The 17,934-nt window shown below is 51.6% G+C and overlaps 1 protein-coding gene across 1 annotated transcript in view; it reads right to left on the bottom strand.

Annotated features, from left to right (window-relative positions):
• The window catches only part of LOC142854492 (uncharacterized), an 80,091-nt gene that overhangs the window by 4,561 nt on the left and 57,596 nt on the right, over window positions 1-17,934 (bottom strand). The window contains exons 29-35 of the mRNA XM_075980150.1: window positions 15,347-15,388; window positions 14,551-14,577; window positions 14,101-14,181; window positions 8,405-8,458; window positions 7,376-7,429; window positions 6,450-6,485; window positions 883-969 (exon numbers count right to left, since the gene is read on the bottom strand). Of these exons, the coding sequence (XP_075836265.1) occupies window positions 883-969; window positions 6,450-6,485; window positions 7,376-7,429; window positions 8,405-8,458; window positions 14,101-14,181; window positions 14,551-14,577; window positions 15,347-15,388 (381 nt within the window). The remainder of the gene's footprint in view (window positions 1-882; window positions 970-6,449; window positions 6,486-7,375; window positions 7,430-8,404; window positions 8,459-14,100; window positions 14,182-14,550; window positions 14,578-15,346; window positions 15,389-17,934) is intronic.

The following is a 17,934-nucleotide window of genomic DNA, read 5'->3' as shown; positions in this document are numbered from 1 at the left end:
ATCCAGTCCGTCCAGCCCTGGTAGCCCCGGCTCCCCTTTCTCTCCTTTAAAACCTCGGTGGCCCTGTTCATAAAACCAATCACGACGATTACTGAAGTCGAAGTCAGACATCTCCAGCTGGAGAGTGGAAAGGCCCAGTCCTAGCCTGGCCAGGAAGCAGAACCTGATACATGCAGACACTTTACAAATAAGGGGAAGTGCAGCCATGGAACAAAGCCAGTCTCTTCTGCACTGAGACCCCGACCTGACAAAGTCACAGAGTGTAGCGTGGCTTTCAGAACCTTCCAGAGCTTTGAAGGTTCACTTTAGAAGCCAGGCCAATGCGCCAATTATTTACTGGCTTGTTGGGAAGGCCGCTTGGGGCTGTCTACCCATTTTGGTCTGCAGCTTTCCAAGTCTCATCTGGGCTGCTGGGCAGTGCACGGAAAGCCCTTTATCTGGCCCTGTTCTGTTCAGCAGGGACTCTCAGTGGCCCTCAGGAGACTGACTCTGGGGTCTTGCATCCTGACCGAGCGAGGTCTCAGAGAGCCAGAGCTGCAGACCACAGAGGCGGCCATGACACAAAGGACACAAATCTTGTGTGGGTTTACAAAGCACACTGAGGCCAGAGCCTGAGACCTTCTCCCCAAACCCTTCTGGTCTCCTCCTTCCACCCAATCCATTGTTCTCAACCTTCAAAGGAGAGGGACTCAAAGGCAAGGGATTTAGCAGAATGGCTCGCAGCTGTGGCTCCGAGGCCCCCCTCTGCAGGCAGGACTGCCAAGGCACAGACAAGCTTGGTGGCATCTGTGGAGCTCCGCTCGTCCTCCGTGCCTTTGTTCCCAACCCGAAACCCTGTGGAAAAAAAACTCAAAACCATGCAAAGGAGGAACGAAAACATACCAGCGGGCAGGGGGCGTCTAGTCCAGGCGCTCCTTGGTCCCCTTTATCCCCTTTAGGCCCTCTAGAGCCTTTCTTCCCCCTCTCCCCCTGTAAGCAATGGTTTAGTCCAAGGTGAGGGGAGAAAAAACAACAGTAGCACATCATCAAAACTTTAGTATCATTCATGTGTTAGAGAGGAAACGGTGTATGAAAGGACAGGGGGAAAGTAGCTTCTCTTAATTAGGTTAGCACCGTGGTAGGATCGTGGGACACACCCACCTCCCAACTCAGGTAGGGGGAGGACAGAGAGGGGCAGCAGGGGCATCTCCGAGCTGAAGTGGAAGGAAGAGCCCACTAAAGACAGAAGTGCCCAATTTTGCTGATCTGAAGCCCAGGAAAGGATGGGGAGGCAGGGGGTACATTCTATCTCTTTAACGGTTTAATTTTGAAGGGCTTTGGGCTGACAACCTCTTGCCCCAGTTAGGATTTATTTTCTTTTTAAATAGGTGTGTGTGTGTGTGTGTGTGCTCTCGGGTTGCTCTCCCTTGTGATGTGTCTCTCTGGCTTATTCTCTTACATCATCAGTACTTGAACTTGTAACGTCGGGCTATTGTGATGGCCCAGCAGATAAAGGTGCTTGCCACCTAGACTGAGACTGAGTTCACTCCCCACACGGTAGGAGAGAAGGGACTCCCGTGGGCTGTCCTCTGACCTCCACGAGTGCATCGTGGCACACTTCATTGCAGCTAGCTCAGGGTTTCATTTCTTTCTGGAGAGCGTCAGCCATCCTCCTCCTAACCGAATCCTGTTTTCATGTCTTGGGGTTCATCTAAAGAAGGGCTCTGTGGGTGGTGGCAGCACGCTTTAATCCCACCACTTGAGAGGCAGAGGCAGGCAGATCTCTGTGAGTCTGAGGGCCAGCCTGGTCTACAAGAGCTAGTTCCAGGACAGGCTCCAAAGCTACAGAGAAACCCTGTCTCGAAAAACAAAACAAAACAAAAACAAGGCTCTGGGACAATCCTCCTAAAAGTCACCTGGAAATGAATTTGCAGTTAAATTTTCATGTGTCTTGGTCCTTTAAAATGGACCACACATGTTCCAAGGGAGTATCCTGGGACACTCTCCTCTGTGGAAGGTGGGTTATCTCATGCCCAGAGACTTGGATATTGCTGCTCCATCATGGCAAGGCCAAAGGCACGGCCACCTACTAACTTTAATGCCTCTGAATTTCAGTTTTTTTATCTGTAAAATGGGTACATTACACTCACTTCCAAAATTGCTGTGACCTGTACACACGAAATGCTCACTGGTGGGATGCTGCATCACTCAGGAAGGGAGGGTGGCTCTTGTCACCCACGGTGATGACAGTCTCCTACTGCCTAGTGTGGGAACAAGGGCTCCTGGAGAGGGTCTTGTGTCTTCAGCATTCCTCCAGTTGTGGGCTAATGTGTGTTAAGTTTCTTAGGCAGTAGAGGTTAACCATAGTTCTGATGTTCTCCCAGACCTTTCAACAGGACCCCGATATTTTTGGTTTCAGAGGTCATCTGTAATTTGTCCACGCAGGACTCTGAATGACTTTTCGGAATGATGGGTGTTGAGGAGGACATGTGTGTATGTGTAGTGAAATCCCTTGGGGCAAAGGCACGCCCACCAATGAGAAGGTCCTGGCAGGAGGGTGGCCAAGCTGAGTCCCCAGCTGTTTGGACGGTAAGACCCTGTGAAGTGGCCCTAAGGAGCGTGGCCCTTGTTCTCTGAGTCATGAGTACAGTTTCTCAATAAAGGAGATGGGCAGGGCAGCTGAAGGATTGGTTCCAGGTGTTAGAAGATTTGCCTCCAGGTCACAGTGTGAGCCATCCACACTATGGGGCATCACCCCACATCAGGTGTTCTGGAAGATTCTGGAGCTGCTACTGCTTTCCCTACATGTCCCCTACCACCCACCCGAGAATGGGATATACAAGAAGTGCCCCACCCCCAGATCCAGTTGGTGAGAAGGGAGGAGCAGACGGTGACCACAGAGATCCTTTAAGCTCTCCTGATGAATGTGGAAAACTGACACAAGCCAGGGGGCGGGGGAAGGATGAGAGTCGGGGGCTTAGTGGATGCACATATTGTGGGAAAAGAAGGAGGAGGAGAAGGCTAGCCCAGGCCAGAAAGATGGGAGGAGAAGGGAAGGGAGGGAGCAGAAGGACTCAGGAAGGGAGGCATGCGCATAACACCCCCTTCAACACTCCCCCATCCCCAGGCTTACACGGCAGAGTGTGGTTAAGTCTCAGCATGCTTGGACCTTTTCCGCTGGCCAGCTTGCAGGCGGCTCTATGGCAACAACCAATCAGCCAATGTCCTGATAATTACATCGCCGGAGTCATGACACCCTTACCCTCTGACCCTTTTCTGTTGTTTCCACCGAGTGTTCTCTAGCCAAGCCTAGCCCCACACTTGATGTGTAGCTGAGGATGAATGTGTGAACTCGGGGTCCTTCTACCTCTACCCCCCAAACTCTGGGATTACAAGCCTGGGGCTCTATGCCTGGCTTTGATCATGTTTCTGTTGTAAATATGGTTCCTGGGCCAAATTCACTCAGTCACTTAGAGACGGAGGGGATGGGAGAAGGGTTCCTGCAGAGACAAGAGCAAGCACTCTTTCAGTGGTCTTGTGTGTCCTTAATAAGCTTCTGGTTTTGGATTTTGTCATCGCAAGGACCTACCTCATTCCATGAGTGGGAAAGAAGAGTGGGGCCATTTCCGGGCAAGACAAGCAACTGTGTGTGTGTGTGTGTGTGTGTGTGTGTGTGAGAGAGAGAGAGAGAGAGAGAAGGGGGGGAGGAAGGGAGGAAGGGAGAGAGCATGCGTGCACGTTTGTGCGTGTGTACGTGTGTAGAGTTTGTGTGCGTCAGCTTTTTCCTTCCATCACACTGGAATTGAACTCAGGTTGTTGGGCTTGGTGGCCCGCACCTTTGCCTGTGGGGCCATGTTACTAGCCCAATTGTGAGATTTTAAGGTAGCATCTTCACTTAGGTAAGGTGGAACAGATACCCAGTGCTTCTCCAGGAACGAGGAACACCAGTTTGATGAGGGTACGTTCTAAGGGCTGCCTGTGGGAGCTCCTCTCCAAACCTCAGGCTAACACTGGTTATTTCCCAGAGTCACCTTCCCGGGCAGCAGCAATGACTCTTTGAACCAGAACCTTGCCTTAGCTCCTGACATGTCACCTGGGTCAAAGAGTCCATATCCTGTATCTCCCTCAGGGCGCCTTTAGGGCTGGTGGCTCCATCAGGGCTGGTGGCCTAGAGGCCTGAATGAAGTGGAGAGCTTCAGAGTGTCTTTTTTTTTAAAAAAAATAAAAATAGCACATTTAGCATCCTGAGAGTTAACTATCCTGGATGAGAAAAATGAGTTATTCCTTGATTTGAAACCTGCTGTTTGGAACAATTCACCTTCGTGATGTGACACATTGCTTTCTGACATGTCTGTCTTTCTTCCTATATTTATTTATTATATACAGTGTTCTGCCTGCACGTATGCCTGCAGGTCAGAAGAGGGCACCAGACCTCATATAGATGGTTGTGAGCCACCATGTGGTTGCTAGGAATTGAACTCAGGACCTCTGGAAGAGTAGCCAGTGCTCTTAATCTCTGAGCCATCTCTCCAGCAAAGCTTGAACATGGCTTTCTTTTTCTTGGATTTCTGAGGTAAGGGTCCAGGTGAGCCTCAGAGGCTGTATAACCAGAAAAGCCCTGACTTGCTGATTCTCGCGCCTTATGCCTCCTGAGAGCTGAGGTTACAGGTGTGTGCCATCTGCTGAGCTTTACGCAGAGTTAAACTGGAACCCTGGGTTTCAGCAGTTCTACCAGCTGAGCTACACCTTCAGCCCAACTATGACTCCAATGGAGAGACGTATTCTAATTTATAAACAGGCTGGGGAAAGCTACCGAAGAGCAGGAAGGAGAAATGGAGGGGAAAGATTTCCCCCACAATTTCTGGGACTTCCACAGATAATGGTTTAGCATCTGAGACACCAGACTGGTCCATTTTCTCACCCTCCCTCACCTATGACAAGGGTACCTCCCTGGCCCTGACTCTCCACTACAACAGGATTACCTTTACTTCAAGTGACTCAGTGCCTCCAGCCAACGGAAAAGGTCTTAAGAAGTAGGCTTGAAAAATGTTAATTGAGTGTAATGAAGAAAAGCAGAACACATTAGAAATGAGTCAGGTAGGCTTGTGTGCCAGTGAAGAAATGGAATGATCAGGTTTTCCGAAGACTCAGGGACCAGCTCCACAGCTGAAGGTGGGTCAGTTTGTTGCCGTGGGTTGTCATGTGCTCTTGCCATAGGCAGTCTGGTAGGGGTGCCTCTGCCTCCTCTCTCTTGTACATAGGTTTTTTTTTTTCTTTCGAGACAGGGTTTCTCTGTGGTTTTGGAGCCTGTCCTGGAACTAGCTCTTGTAGACCAGGCTGGTCTCGAACTCACAGAGATCCGCCTGCCTCTGCCTCCCGAGTGCTGGGATTAAAGGCGTGCGCCACCACCGCCCGGCTTCTTGTACATAGGTTTGGGGAACAAGTTGAATTGCTTTAGCGTGCCTGCCGGTGAGGAGACTTTAGGCGTTTAGAAGTGCCCAATAAATACTTCTTAAATCGAGGAGAATGAATTTAACCGGGGCCAGATAGAAATAGACAGATTCTGACATGCTCTATTCCTGAAGATATGATTAGTGGTCAAAGATCAGCCGGGTTCTGGATTCATACGCTCTGCCTCTGCCTCACTGGGGGAACTCAATGCAGTACAATTCCATGTTCCCCACAGCAGTTCTTTGCCTGCTCACCCCCCTTCCTTGCCATGTAAGGTCCATGAGCTTTACTGCCTGCTACAACATGCTCTTGGTCCTCAGGGGGCGTGCACTGCACACAAACGGGCACTGGAGGAGGCAATGGAGAGGCTATCTCTCAGATAGATTATTGTTGCTGTGCCCAAATGCCCAGGGTCATGCCCATTATATGCTTATGGTGCTGGGGACAATTAACACGTCCTGCTGAAGACAGCAGGAGCCAAGGGGAGGAGGGAGGGTCTGGAGGGTGCTCCATTCCCTGCCAAGTCTCCAAGAGAAATAGCAGCTGGGATCCTTTTTTCTTTTTTTTTTTTTTTTGACTTGGCTGTCTGCTCTTGAAGCTGGAATTTATTTTCTTGGTCACCAGTGGACTGGAATGCTTGACAAAACTAAATTTTAGGAGGCAAAGATGAGGTGACAAGGGGGTCTAAAAATATCACTAAGGGTCCAGTTATCAGGGCAATGCCGAGAGGACTGGATGCGAGGCTCCTGTTACTGGATGGCCACGCTAATCTGACGGTTGCTGTGGGATTCATTTAGCCTTCTCTGGAATGGAGGAGAAATCCTGGCTTCAACCGCAGTACTAGGCCCCAGGCTCCCCGCATGTATGGCAGGGAGCCCCTCACTGGAAAGCCTTTCAATTTGGGATGATTTAGAAGGAAAGATTATTTGTTCTGTTAGGTCAGGAGTCTCCACTTGATCATTCCATCCCATCATGAAGACATTAGTAACCAGACCCTGAGTGCGAGGGCTCAGACTTACCCGGTTTCCTTTGTCCCCGGGTGGTCCGTGTAAACCCTGCATTAAATCAGAGAAACGAAGACATGTTAATGAGAAAACACGAAATGGCCATAAGGTCCTTCCCTCAGGCTCAGAAACAGACGGATGCCCAGTTCAGTGGAGGTGGGCTCCATTACCCCCATTTTACAGAAGGAGAACAGAGAAACAAAGGCCATCCAACAACTTGACTTAGAAGCACATGGATTTAGGAGCAAATCCATGGACAAGGTTCTTGGTTTCCGTGCCCTGTCGCCCACGTCCCTGCTGACAGTCGTGTTCTTCTGGGGTGAAGAAGAATTCATGGGGTGAAGAACGGTTTCATGTTGCAGTCAGGGGTGGGGACGTGGTACTCTGAGCTGAATGTTTCCACGGCTCTCCCGCCAGGCCCTCGCTCTCCATGGCTGCCGAGACCCTCTTTAGAGGGCAGAGCACCCTTGGGGGATGAGCGTTAAGCATCCACCAGCGCAGACACGCTTGTTTAGTCAGATGCACATGAACCTCGGGTGGACGGGGAAACAAAATCCAGGCTCGTGAGAGACAGCCACTTGGCGTTTGCAGCCAAGCTCCAGGCAAATGCATTGCAGATGGGAGCCAAGTTCAGTCCTCGAGGCCAGCACCCCCTTTCTGTATGGTGGGGGATCTGGATCCTAGACAGCAGAAGCGGTGGCACCTCGGGGACCCTACTGGACAGCACAGGGGCTGAAGTGGTAGGTTCCAGACGTGCTGTGATGAGCACCTGTCCCCTGCTGTGCCCCACAGGGACTTCTAGCTCCTCCTCAGTTTAACTCTAGGCAGATTGTCTTTCAACCCTGGGTATGAGCTCCAGGCTCTGGGCTGTGTGTTTTGATCTTGCTTTTAGTTGTGGGGACAGATGGACAGAAGGAAACCTCTCGTCCCTGGAGACTCACAGGAAGCCCCGCTGCTCCCGTTGGTCCTGTCATCCCTGGGTCTCCTTTGCTGCCCTGAAAGAGAGAAAGATGCCATTGTGCACGGTGTGGTGGCTTCCTTCCCATGACCGTTTTCTAAGTCCCTATGGGAAATCTCTCTGGACCCTTGCCAGAGCCCCAGGGAACTGACGCGTGTGTGAGGCAGAGTGTGCCCTGAGAACCCTTCCACTGTCTCTCCAGTACAGCCTGCTTCCTGGAAGGACGAGACAGTGGGGGAAGGAGAGCAGGCGGTGGAGCAAGAGAGGAGCTTTGATTCCTTCTCTGAAGTCTGTGCCATCATCATGGTGTGGCTAGTCCAGTCTCCCCAGGGGACCAATGATCTCAGAGAGGCTCACGGTCTATGTAGAAGCCACCCACTTCCCCACCACAAGCCTCTCCTGGGAAGGCAAAGGGCGGAGGGAGAAAGGTGTGGGTAGGACAACTGCAGATGCTCCGTAGGGGTGGAACAGCGTGGAGTCTGCCCACTAGGGATGACAGGTCCCGGGTGTGTGGGAACCTGAATGGCTGGGGGAGTACAGTCCTGCTCCCCACCCCGGAACGGAGCTGATTTTGGTCACCCTCATCCTCTTACCCACCCATTCTGTGAGGAATGGGTCGGACTTCAGAAATCATGCGGCTTGGCCACGGCCACTCAACACTAACAGTGGGAACCCTGCCCAATGTCCCGGCTTTCGGACTTACTGATGTCATCTGGGGGCTTTTTAAATCTCACAAGGCCTTCTTTCCTATCCTGTTTCTCTAAATGAGCCTAACAGAACCTGCATCCTTGGGAGACTGCACTGTGACAGGTGCCAAGGTACCAGAGGAGAGAGAGCTTTTCCATCTCACCTGTCTCCTCACAGCCATACAGGCTGCTACAGGGATAACCAGGAGTGATGGGCGGGAGCAGGGGTGAGGGCTGAGACCCCGGGGGATGGGTCCCACGTGCAGGAGATGAACAAGCCGGGCACAACCCTGCTTCCTGGTTCCCCAAGATCGCAGTTCACTCACCCTCTCGCCCTTTGGTCCAGCTGGGCCTGGAACCCCAATTGGTCCTGGAGTACCCTGGGGAGGCGAAAGAAAACAGTGGTAAGGGGCCAGTTGCTGGAGAGCCCTGAGGATCCCTCCCAGGATCTCTGAAGATGTGCAAAGCCTGAGTCCCCGTTTTCAGGATTGGCAAAGCCAGACTTGTTCAAGGAGGCCACTGGACCGGGCCACGATCCATTTTGGATTTAAGGGCCTTGGCGGAGTGTTCCGCCCCCCTCCTCAGAGCCAGATTCATGGGATGAAAGCCTCTCACATCACAGCCAAGCTTGCCAAGGATGAAGACAGCAGGACAGTTTGGGGAGGGAGGTGACCCCACCCCAGGAGTGGGGACTTGGGGCCAGCGCCCCCCTTGCTGTCACAGCTCCACATGCAGCAGGAGGGTCTTCATGCCACAGAGACCAATGCCGAGACACACTTAGAGGCAGGCGTGAGAGGGCATCCAGCACCCCTCCCCCACCCCACTGCAGACCCACAGATCGCCAGGCCTGAGGAACAGGCAAACAGTCATGGGTTAGTACCCTCCAATGTCAGAACCACATTGGACTTCAGGGACAGGTTCTCTCTTAACTTGGGGTCCCAGGGAGCTAGGGGGCACTTCAGTAGGCTGGGGGTTGCTTGGAGACAAGAGCTGGGCTAGCTATGGAATCGACAACCATTTCTCCCAGGTTCTCACCCGCATCCCAACTAGACCAAGTTTCTATTCCACAGCCTCCTGTTTACTGGCCTCAGGATCTGTGTCCTACTCAGACCAGACTGTGGTTCAGGGGGCTGCCCTAGAAGGATGCTGTCTGGTATTCTGAGTGTAGCTGGGGAAGGCAGGGGCGTATGGGAGAAGGCAGATTGGCTGCATACGGAACCGTAGAGCCAGGAGAAGTTCTTGGTGTCCTCCGTGCCGTGTGGAGAAAGACAGTGGAGTGTGGATGACAGCAGTGGCTTCCCCCAGAGCAGAACCGGAGGCAGGTTCTCTGCCTCCGTGTCCCACAGACTCCACGGTATTGGAAGGGCTCCCCAGACTGACCCAGGCTTCAATTTCCCCTCTGGAAATCTAGGTCAATTAGGGAGTCTGTTCCAAGGCCTCCCGGGATAAATATGCAAAAGCTGGACCTGACCCCCAACTATCAGCAAGACAGGACACTCCATGGCTCTTTCATATAAGGAGACAGAGTTGGCTTTCAGTAGGAGGAGGCTCTGATGGGTTGCCTGGGCAACCTCCTACCCCTGAAAGCTCTAGGCTCTGCCCCACAACCCTGCCTGAGTGTCTTGCACAACAGGACCCAGCTGGTTTTCTTCTCTCCCACATGGCACTCCAATCAGCTAACTCTAAGTCTTGACTCTAGGGTGATGGACCTTGGAAGGCTAAGAGGGACCTTCGCTGGCTATCCAGGCATAGCTGGCTGGCTACCACTGGCTGGGCACACGGGCCTGGTATGGCTTCCAAGCTAGGAACCAATGCTGGCAAGTCCACAGGGCGTTCTGTGCAGGTAAAGCAGAGGGCCCTTTCCTGTGGCCCTTCGAGACTGTGTGTCTGCAGAGGAGACAATGACAGCTCGCTTCTGGAATCAGGAGGAAAGAGGCAATGGGGGGGGTTCACTTGCTCTATTAGAGACCCCTTGTTGTGCTTACAGGGTGGCTTGGGTACAACCAACAGTAAAAGGCGTGGTTAAAACGCACCCACAGGACACTGAGCTAGACTGGCCTCTGAGCTCCTACATGCCACTCCCATCCTGACACTTCTACGTAGGCAGGGTGACTACGTGTGACTGAGAGGCCCTCAGGGGCAGACAGAAGATGGACAGATTTCACAGTCTGACAACGACACAGCGTGAAGGTCACACACAGACACTTGTGTTTGCTGGGGACACAGCTCAAGCCCCAGGGTGGGGTTCTCAGGCTGAACCAGACATCAGGGTCACTGCCGCTTGAGTGACTTCTGCTGTCCCACGCTCCGCGTGTCTGGTGTCCTGGAGTGCGCATTGTGGCCAAGGGATCTGAAAGAGCCTTTCTGATGTCGGTGTGGAGGGGACTTCCTGGTGTCTATGGTGGGACAAAGCAGGAGCGCCATTGCAGCAGGGGTGGGGTGGGGAGCGAACACGGCCACAGCACGAAAGACAAGAGGGATCCATAGGCCGGACAGGGACGGAGAGGGGAAGGGTGACGGAGAAATGACACTCACCGGTGGCCCAGGCCTGCCGTCCAAACCTGAAGCTCCCTGGACGAAGGGCACGATTTGACCAAAAGGAAGGGAAGAAAGGGAGTGGGAGGGAGAAAAAGGAGACAATGGGGAGGGCAGAGGTGAGTAAGCGTGACTGTGGACAGACACGAGTGCCATCAACACAACGGGGGATCAAGCTTGGGAGGACAGGGGGTGTGTTTACACGGACACCGACAAGAACACGGAGACACTGAGGGCCGTGGCTGGCTGCTGAGCTGGCGTGAACCCTGGGGACAGATGCTCCGACTCTCCACAGCTCTGTCTTCCTCCCTCCCTTCACCCTGCAGGAACCCTTTATCCCAGGATGCTTTGGTGCTCAGAGAAGAGGACACAGAAAGGCATTCCTGGTCGTCCGTGTGGATCCAGAGCTATGCTCCCTCTCCAGGGCAGGCTACATGGAGGGTTTCCTGGGGAGGGGGTGTGATCCCAGCTTCTCTTGCACCCCTATAGAGATAGGCCATTTTGTACCTCCTAACCCCAGGAGCAATTGTGGCAATTGCATATTCTCTCTCTCTCTCTCTCTCTCTCTCTCTCTCTCTCTCTCTCTCTGTGTGTGTGTGTGTGTAGGTAGGTCGGAGGACAACTTCTGGGGGTTGACTTTCTCCTTCCACCATGTAGGTTCCAGAAACTGAACTCAGAGTAAGTGTTTTTTACCCACTTCACCCTCTCGCTGGCCCCTTTAAACCTGAATAGAAGTAGGCTTAGTTCTGCTCCATCTGGGCAGGCCGAGGCAGCCCTTGGACGAGGATACTGACAATGGCTGACATTTCTCTGGCACTTTACAGTCAGACACAAACTGGGTTCATTCACATATGTTCACACAAGTGTCCTTTCCAGACAAAGGCTTTGGAGGCAGTTGGCAGGGCCAGAGGTCTAAAGCTACCAATCAGTGGTTAAATGGGCCCTGAAGGTACCACTCAGCCTGCGTGCCCTGTGGCCTTGTTACTCCCTGCTGACCAACAAACAATGGCTTGGTGGGAATGGGGCCTTTTTGCTAGTGCCAGGCCCTGATATGGTCTCTGGGGTTGACAGGAGGGGACACCTAGCCAGCAAGCATAGAGTTCTTGAAAACTGTTTCTAACTGAGATTCAGACATGAGCCTCAGTCTCGGGGTGGATGAGGGGAGAGACCAGAAGATGGAGCACAAGGAGCTGGTCCTGGGAAAGGGTATTGGGTAGGAATTGTTCTCAGCGTTGGGCTGACCACCGACTGTGGGACTGACTTTGGCCCCAAGCTAGAGCTGGAGTTCCCAACTCTGGCTGTGCATGTAGCATCTCTCCTGGGGTTCTGTTTCCAATACAGATTTCCAGGTTCTACACTGGCCCCTCTTCAAGAATGGGGACCCTGGGTCAAGCTATGCTTAGAAGACTCCCAGCAGACTTCACATTGTACTGGCACCACTGGGAGCTAAACGGAAGTGGGGAAGCCAGCAGGATAGGTCTGGAGAGGTTGCTACCTGCTGTCACATGGCCGCGGACATCCAGGGGCAGTCTAGAAGCAGCCTGGAGCATCCATGGGATGTGCAGACGCAAGGCCACCACCAACTGCTCTTGAGGGGTTTGGGTCAGAGCACACAGGCCAAAACACTCAGACCCTGGTGAGCCATTGGCATCAACCTTCCAGGGCTAGAAATGCTGCTGATCTGTTGCTCAGAATATTTATGGGGCAACTGCTTATATAATGCCAGGCATCCAGCTGTAAGATTCAAATGTGCTGGGCTCTCCTCTCTCCCAAGCCAATGTCAGCTGAGCTAAGAGACTATTCTCACAGACACTCCGTGGTGCCTCCCCCAAAACCCTTATGAACTACAGTCTATGAACAATCTTGCTGCTTCTTTTCTGTTTGTTTTTGTAGGTGTGAGTGTGGAGACACACATACAGGTGTGGGCATGCGTGCTGCATGAATAGGTCAGGGAATGACCTCCAGGGTCATTCCTTGGGCACCTCCTCCTTTTGTTTACAACAGGGCTTCTCATGGACCTGGAAGTTCTCTACAGAGCCCAGGTTAGCTGGCTGTGAGCTTCCAGGGATCTGTGGTTTCATCATTGCTGGAGATTAGAGGCGCGCACAGCTGCTGCCCTTTTCTTTTTCTTTTGTTTTGTTATTTTTGAGACAGGATTTCTCTGTGTAGTCCTGGCTGTCCTAGAACTCATTCTGCAGAGCAGGCTGGCCTCGAACTCAGAGATCCACCTGCTTCTTCCTCTGGACTACTAGGACTAAAGGCGTGCACCACCATGGCTTCACAAGGGTCCTAGGGTCCGAATAAGGCCTCATTCTTAGAAGGCAAGCGCTTGACTAAGCTATCGCTTCAGGCCTCTGTTGCAGTTTTCAAACTAAGGAAGGGATTTCTCCGTACACACGCTTCTACCAGAAACAGTTGGAGAAACAAACATTGAGGGGCTTTTCTGTCACTCAACTGGCACTGTCTTTGTTTACGTCCTCTGCTGGGTGGCTGGATTATAGGCATGGGGACCCCTAACTGAAGCCTGTCATGCTCACGGGGCTGTTGGTGCTATGAAGGTGAACAACAGGTGATCTGTGGTTGAAGGGTCAGGAGGGTGCTTCCGTGTGGACTTAAGTCATTCCAGACAGGGCTTCTGCAAGGGCAAGCGTCTGTCTGCTAAAGCCATCACTCCGCTGTGGTCTGTCAAGCGAATCAGCTCTTAAGCTCTTCCTACGTTAGCTGCACCAGAGAGTGGGAAACAGCGCCTTTGGCCTCTGCTGTGTGTTTGCTATGACTGCATTGGTTTCCCATGGTTCCTCTGCTGTTTACAGCTACCTGGGCTTAGGGACTGGCTTGTAGCTGGAGACAGAGGAAGGCCCCTGTAGTTTCAATGGATAAGAAGCCTCTGGCTCAGTCTAGATAGTAACTCCATCTGTGACCTTAAGTGACCATCAGTACAATGACATGACGGCTTGCTGAAGTCTCTTGAGCTCTTGAAAAGTAGATTCAGAAAGTGAAGCATGAGCCATCAGGCCCCTGGGAGGGTGGGACAGAGACTCACTCAGCCTGATCTATACCTCTAGACCTGGGGTCTCCCTTGGGCTATTTGGGATAGACGGAGGGGGTGGGGAAGAATAGCCATTGCCATAGAGCCCCAAGTCTTCTGTGCTTACCCCCTTAGGGCACACCTTTATGACTTCAAGTCAGGCCCCAGCAGGCCTTGAGGCTGACCTTGGGCCATTCTGGTTCTCCATCAGGTTGTTCCTCAGATGTGGACCCTACCTCAGTTAGCTTCATATTGTTCCAGTACTAAGACTAGGCCTGGGAAAGATGTTGAGGGCCCACCATCTTTCCCCGCTATGAAAAGGAAGAACCCAGCACACTGGGATGCTCAGAACTGGATGCAGAGCAGTGTCCTCCCTGGTCCCTTGCCCAGCAGTGAAGCCTCAGGGAGGGCTACCAAGGGCAGCTCCTTCCAGAAGACTTATGGCTCCCTGGTACTTACAGGCAATCCCAGAGGTCCCCGGTCTCCTTTTTCTCCTTGGGAACCCTTCTCTCCTTTGGAGCCATCTAGGCCTGCTTCTCCCTGCAGGAAGGGGAGACAGAAGGCAACAATGAAGGAGGGGTCTGCCCCAGTCAGCCCAGTCAGTCCAGTCTTGTGCTCTGGGGTCTTGGGGTCTAGGAGTGGCGGTCTTGCCCAACTTTAGGTGGAGGCAAGGGTCTGGGGAGATGGGGCAAGAGTTTGATTACTTGCTAAGCAGTTCAAGAGGTGGATGGGGAAATCCACATCCCAAAGCAGGCCATGTGTCAGTGGTGGATGTTAGAGGGACTATAGGACTTCCTTCTGCCTCAATGGTCTGGTTAAGCCTCTGCGTGGTGCCATTTAGGGAGAGGGATCAGCTAGGTCTTGGAAGCACTTTCCACCTACAGCATCTGCCATGTGGCCTTTTCTTACCTTTGGTCCAGGAACACCTTGGAGGCCCTGCATTGGGATGAGAACAAGAAGCATTAGAACTGCATGCGTAGGTGACCATGCATGGCTTTGAGGTGTATAGTCTCAGGTCCCAGCTCTTGAGAGGTAGAGGGAACTAGGAAGGCAATTTGAGTACGGGGTTTCCTGGTGTGGAGTCAGAACCATCTGCCCAGTCAGGGACTGCTATAAAATTTCTCTGTGGCCTCCCACAGCTGACTCAGAGTCTCATGAAGGGCAAAGGAGGCAGCCGTGAAAACGGAGTGAATTGAAGTACGTAAAACACTTAGTATGTGGGACACGGGAACTTCCGTTAAATGGGGCCGACTATCAGTACTGTTGCTAGTACAATGGATGGCCCAGAATGTAAGGAGCAGGATGGAACACCAAGAGGCACAGACCAACACCTGCTCACTTGAGGTGTTTGGGGGACCCTCTAGCTGCATCCAACTGGACTGGTTTTAATGTGTCACTTTCTTAAAAATGATCTTGCTAACAGGAAGGAGAGAAGAGCGAGAATAGACATCTGCTAGAAAAGGGTTAAATGAATGTCAGGCAAAGCAATGGCAGAGTAAGTCTGTGGCTTTCATGCCAGCCAACCAGGCAATGCCTGGGCTTCCTGGTGTGTCACTGGGAGGCATGTTTAAGATGGGAGGGAAGAGGGGTGGGGAGGGTTTGTGGAAGTGACCCAAGGCTGAGGTTGAGTTCAGTACTGCCAAGGGCGGGGATACCAGAGGGACACCCACAATGGTTGACATGCTACCCAGTCCTTGACACTTACCGGAGGTCCTGGAGGTCCCTCTGGCCCTGGTGGCCCCGGAATCTATAAACCAAAAAGGGAAGCTCCGTTATGCTCTATTATGGTCCTGGTCCAGCTAAGGTAACGGGAGGATAGCAAAGCCACTGAAGGTCAGGCCAGTACACAGCCTTCCTAAAGGAGACTCATGACAGGAACCCAGGGCAAACTGTTAGTTGCACATAGAGTTGGTCCAAAACCATTTTCAGGAAATGTCTCCATAACCCTGGTCCTCCAGGTTGCCCTGAAACAGCACTTAGATAGCAGTAGATTGGTGCCATGTTGTGCATGGCAACCACTACCCAGGGAAAAAATGAGAGCTCTGTCTTCTAGGTAGGGCATGATCTCCAATCTGCCCAGACTCCATCCCCTGCTATTTTCAACTCTGGCCTCTTGGCATTCATGTGTTTCCTGGACCTTCTAGACATGTGAGTTTGAGATCCTTGGTTTATGGGAGCAGACACTGGTTATCTGAAGCCAAGGGAGGCTGAGATGCCACTGGAGAATCATTCTTTGAGACTAGCTCCGCCCCAGGTTTGTCATGGGTGGCCAGGGACAATGGTTGTATTTCTTTTGAGGGCAGATGCAGGGAGAGAGATTCAGACTGGACAGAGAAACACCAGTGTCTCTGGGACTGGGGTATTTCTGCTCAGTGGCAATCTCATTGTGAAGGAGACTGCCTTGAAAAGTTTCCCATGCTTGGCCTGATGGTTGGTTAGCTTTGTCAATTTGACACAATCCGGGAGAGTATCAGGGATTATTCACTTTGGGTTGACCCGTGGCCATGTCTATAGTAAATTAATAACTGATGGGTGTGGGAAGAGCCAGCTCACTGTGGGCAGCACCATTCCCTAGGCTGGGGCTACCTGAACTGCATGCGTGGAGACATGAAGCTGAGGGAGTGAGCAAGAAACCATGCGTCCATTTCTGTCTGTTCTTGATGGCGGACATGATGGGACCAGCTGAGTTAAGCTTCCACCACCCCGACGTCCCTGAAATCAAGGACCCTATCTGGGACGGTCAGCTAACTAAACCCTTTCTCCTCAAGGCACTTTTTTGTCAGGGTATTTTTTTTTTTAAATATTTATTTATTTATTTATTTATTTATTTATTATGTATACAATATTCCGTGTGTATGCCTGCAGGCCAGAAGAGGGCACCAGACCCCATTACAGATGGTTGTAAGCCACCATGTGGTTGCTGGGAATTGAACTCAGGACCTTTGGAAGAGCAGGCAATGCTCTTAACCTCTGAGCCATCTCTCCAGCCCTTTGTCAGGGTATTTTATCACAGCAGCAGAAATGAAACTGGGACACTCAAGATGGGGTTGTAGCTTAGTGGTAGAGCATTCGGCTAGCACGTGGGAAGCTCTAGACACACACACACACACACACACACACACACACACACACACAATTAGTCTTATTATAAATAAATATATGGATCTGAGTATAAGAATGCTCGTAGAAACCCAAAACCCACTGACCATGATGCATTCGGGAGGCAGAGGCAGGCATGTCTCTGTGAGTTTGAGGACAACCTGGTCTACAGAGTGAGTTCCAGGCCAGCCAGGGCTACACAGAGAAACCCTGTCTTGAAAAACAAACAAAAAAGTTTAAAAGTAACACAGACTTATTAAATAGTTTATAAATGAAAGAGAAGTGAAAGGAGGAAAAATAATAATTTCTGTCATAGCAACTGAGAAGACTGCTAATATTTTGTCTAATATCTTCCCTCCCTTTCTGGATGTAACAGCTATAGTTGTATATGTTTGTGTGCTTACAAGGATACATAAATATAATTTGGTTTCCTAGTCTTTTATAATTGATATGAAACAGATTTTTCTATTTTGGGGTGTGTTCCCCCATGAGTCCCCTTCCCTGATGACACACTGACCCTTGGTCAGGAGAGCAACTGTCTCCCTGGACAGGGCCGAGAATGGCAGTTGGCACAAGGAAGTCCCTCAAACATGGACAAAGCTAGTACTGCTAGCTCGTCAGCCTAAGGATTTTAATTTTTTCCATCTTGTTAGAAATACGGTCTGTTTTCAATTTTGGCTTGAAATACTTCTGGAAGGAACTTTTGTGTGTATAATGCTTTTCCAGAATTTAGGATTAGCTTCTTTAGGGTGCAATTCATTCTTAAATAAGGAACAGCGGTAGCATACTTGGGTCCGTCTCACTAAACTCAGATGGGCTGGTGACATTAAAGATGACAGGCCAGGGGACCTCGCGGGGGACGGTGAAGCTTGGTGGTCTCTGGCTTTGCTCTTGGGAGGCTTCTGGACTGCCCAGACCTTCCTACCAAACTCTCTCCCACCCCAGGTTCTTGCTCTGTATCCTTCCTCTCTGCCTCTCAGAGAATCTTACTTCTCGGGAAAGCATTCATCTGAAACTCTGTGACAACGTTCAACATGGCTGTTTCAGAACTTGCTAGAATGGTTCAATCTCTGTGGCACAGCCAGGTGGTTCTATTTACTTTCCTATGCCTACTGGAGCCTCAGGGTCTTCTCTGGGCACTGCAAGAACTGGTCAGTGTATGACCAGGGCTGCCTTGGAGCTCAGCACCTGACA

This window comes from Microtus pennsylvanicus, chromosome 7, assembly GCF_037038515.1.
Source record: "Microtus pennsylvanicus isolate mMicPen1 chromosome 7, mMicPen1.hap1, whole genome shotgun sequence".
Taxonomy (NCBI): Eukaryota; Metazoa; Chordata; class Mammalia; order Rodentia; family Cricetidae; genus Microtus; species Microtus pennsylvanicus.
The sequence above is the reverse complement of the archived record's forward strand: the minus strand, read 5'-3'. Positions and strand labels throughout refer to the sequence as shown.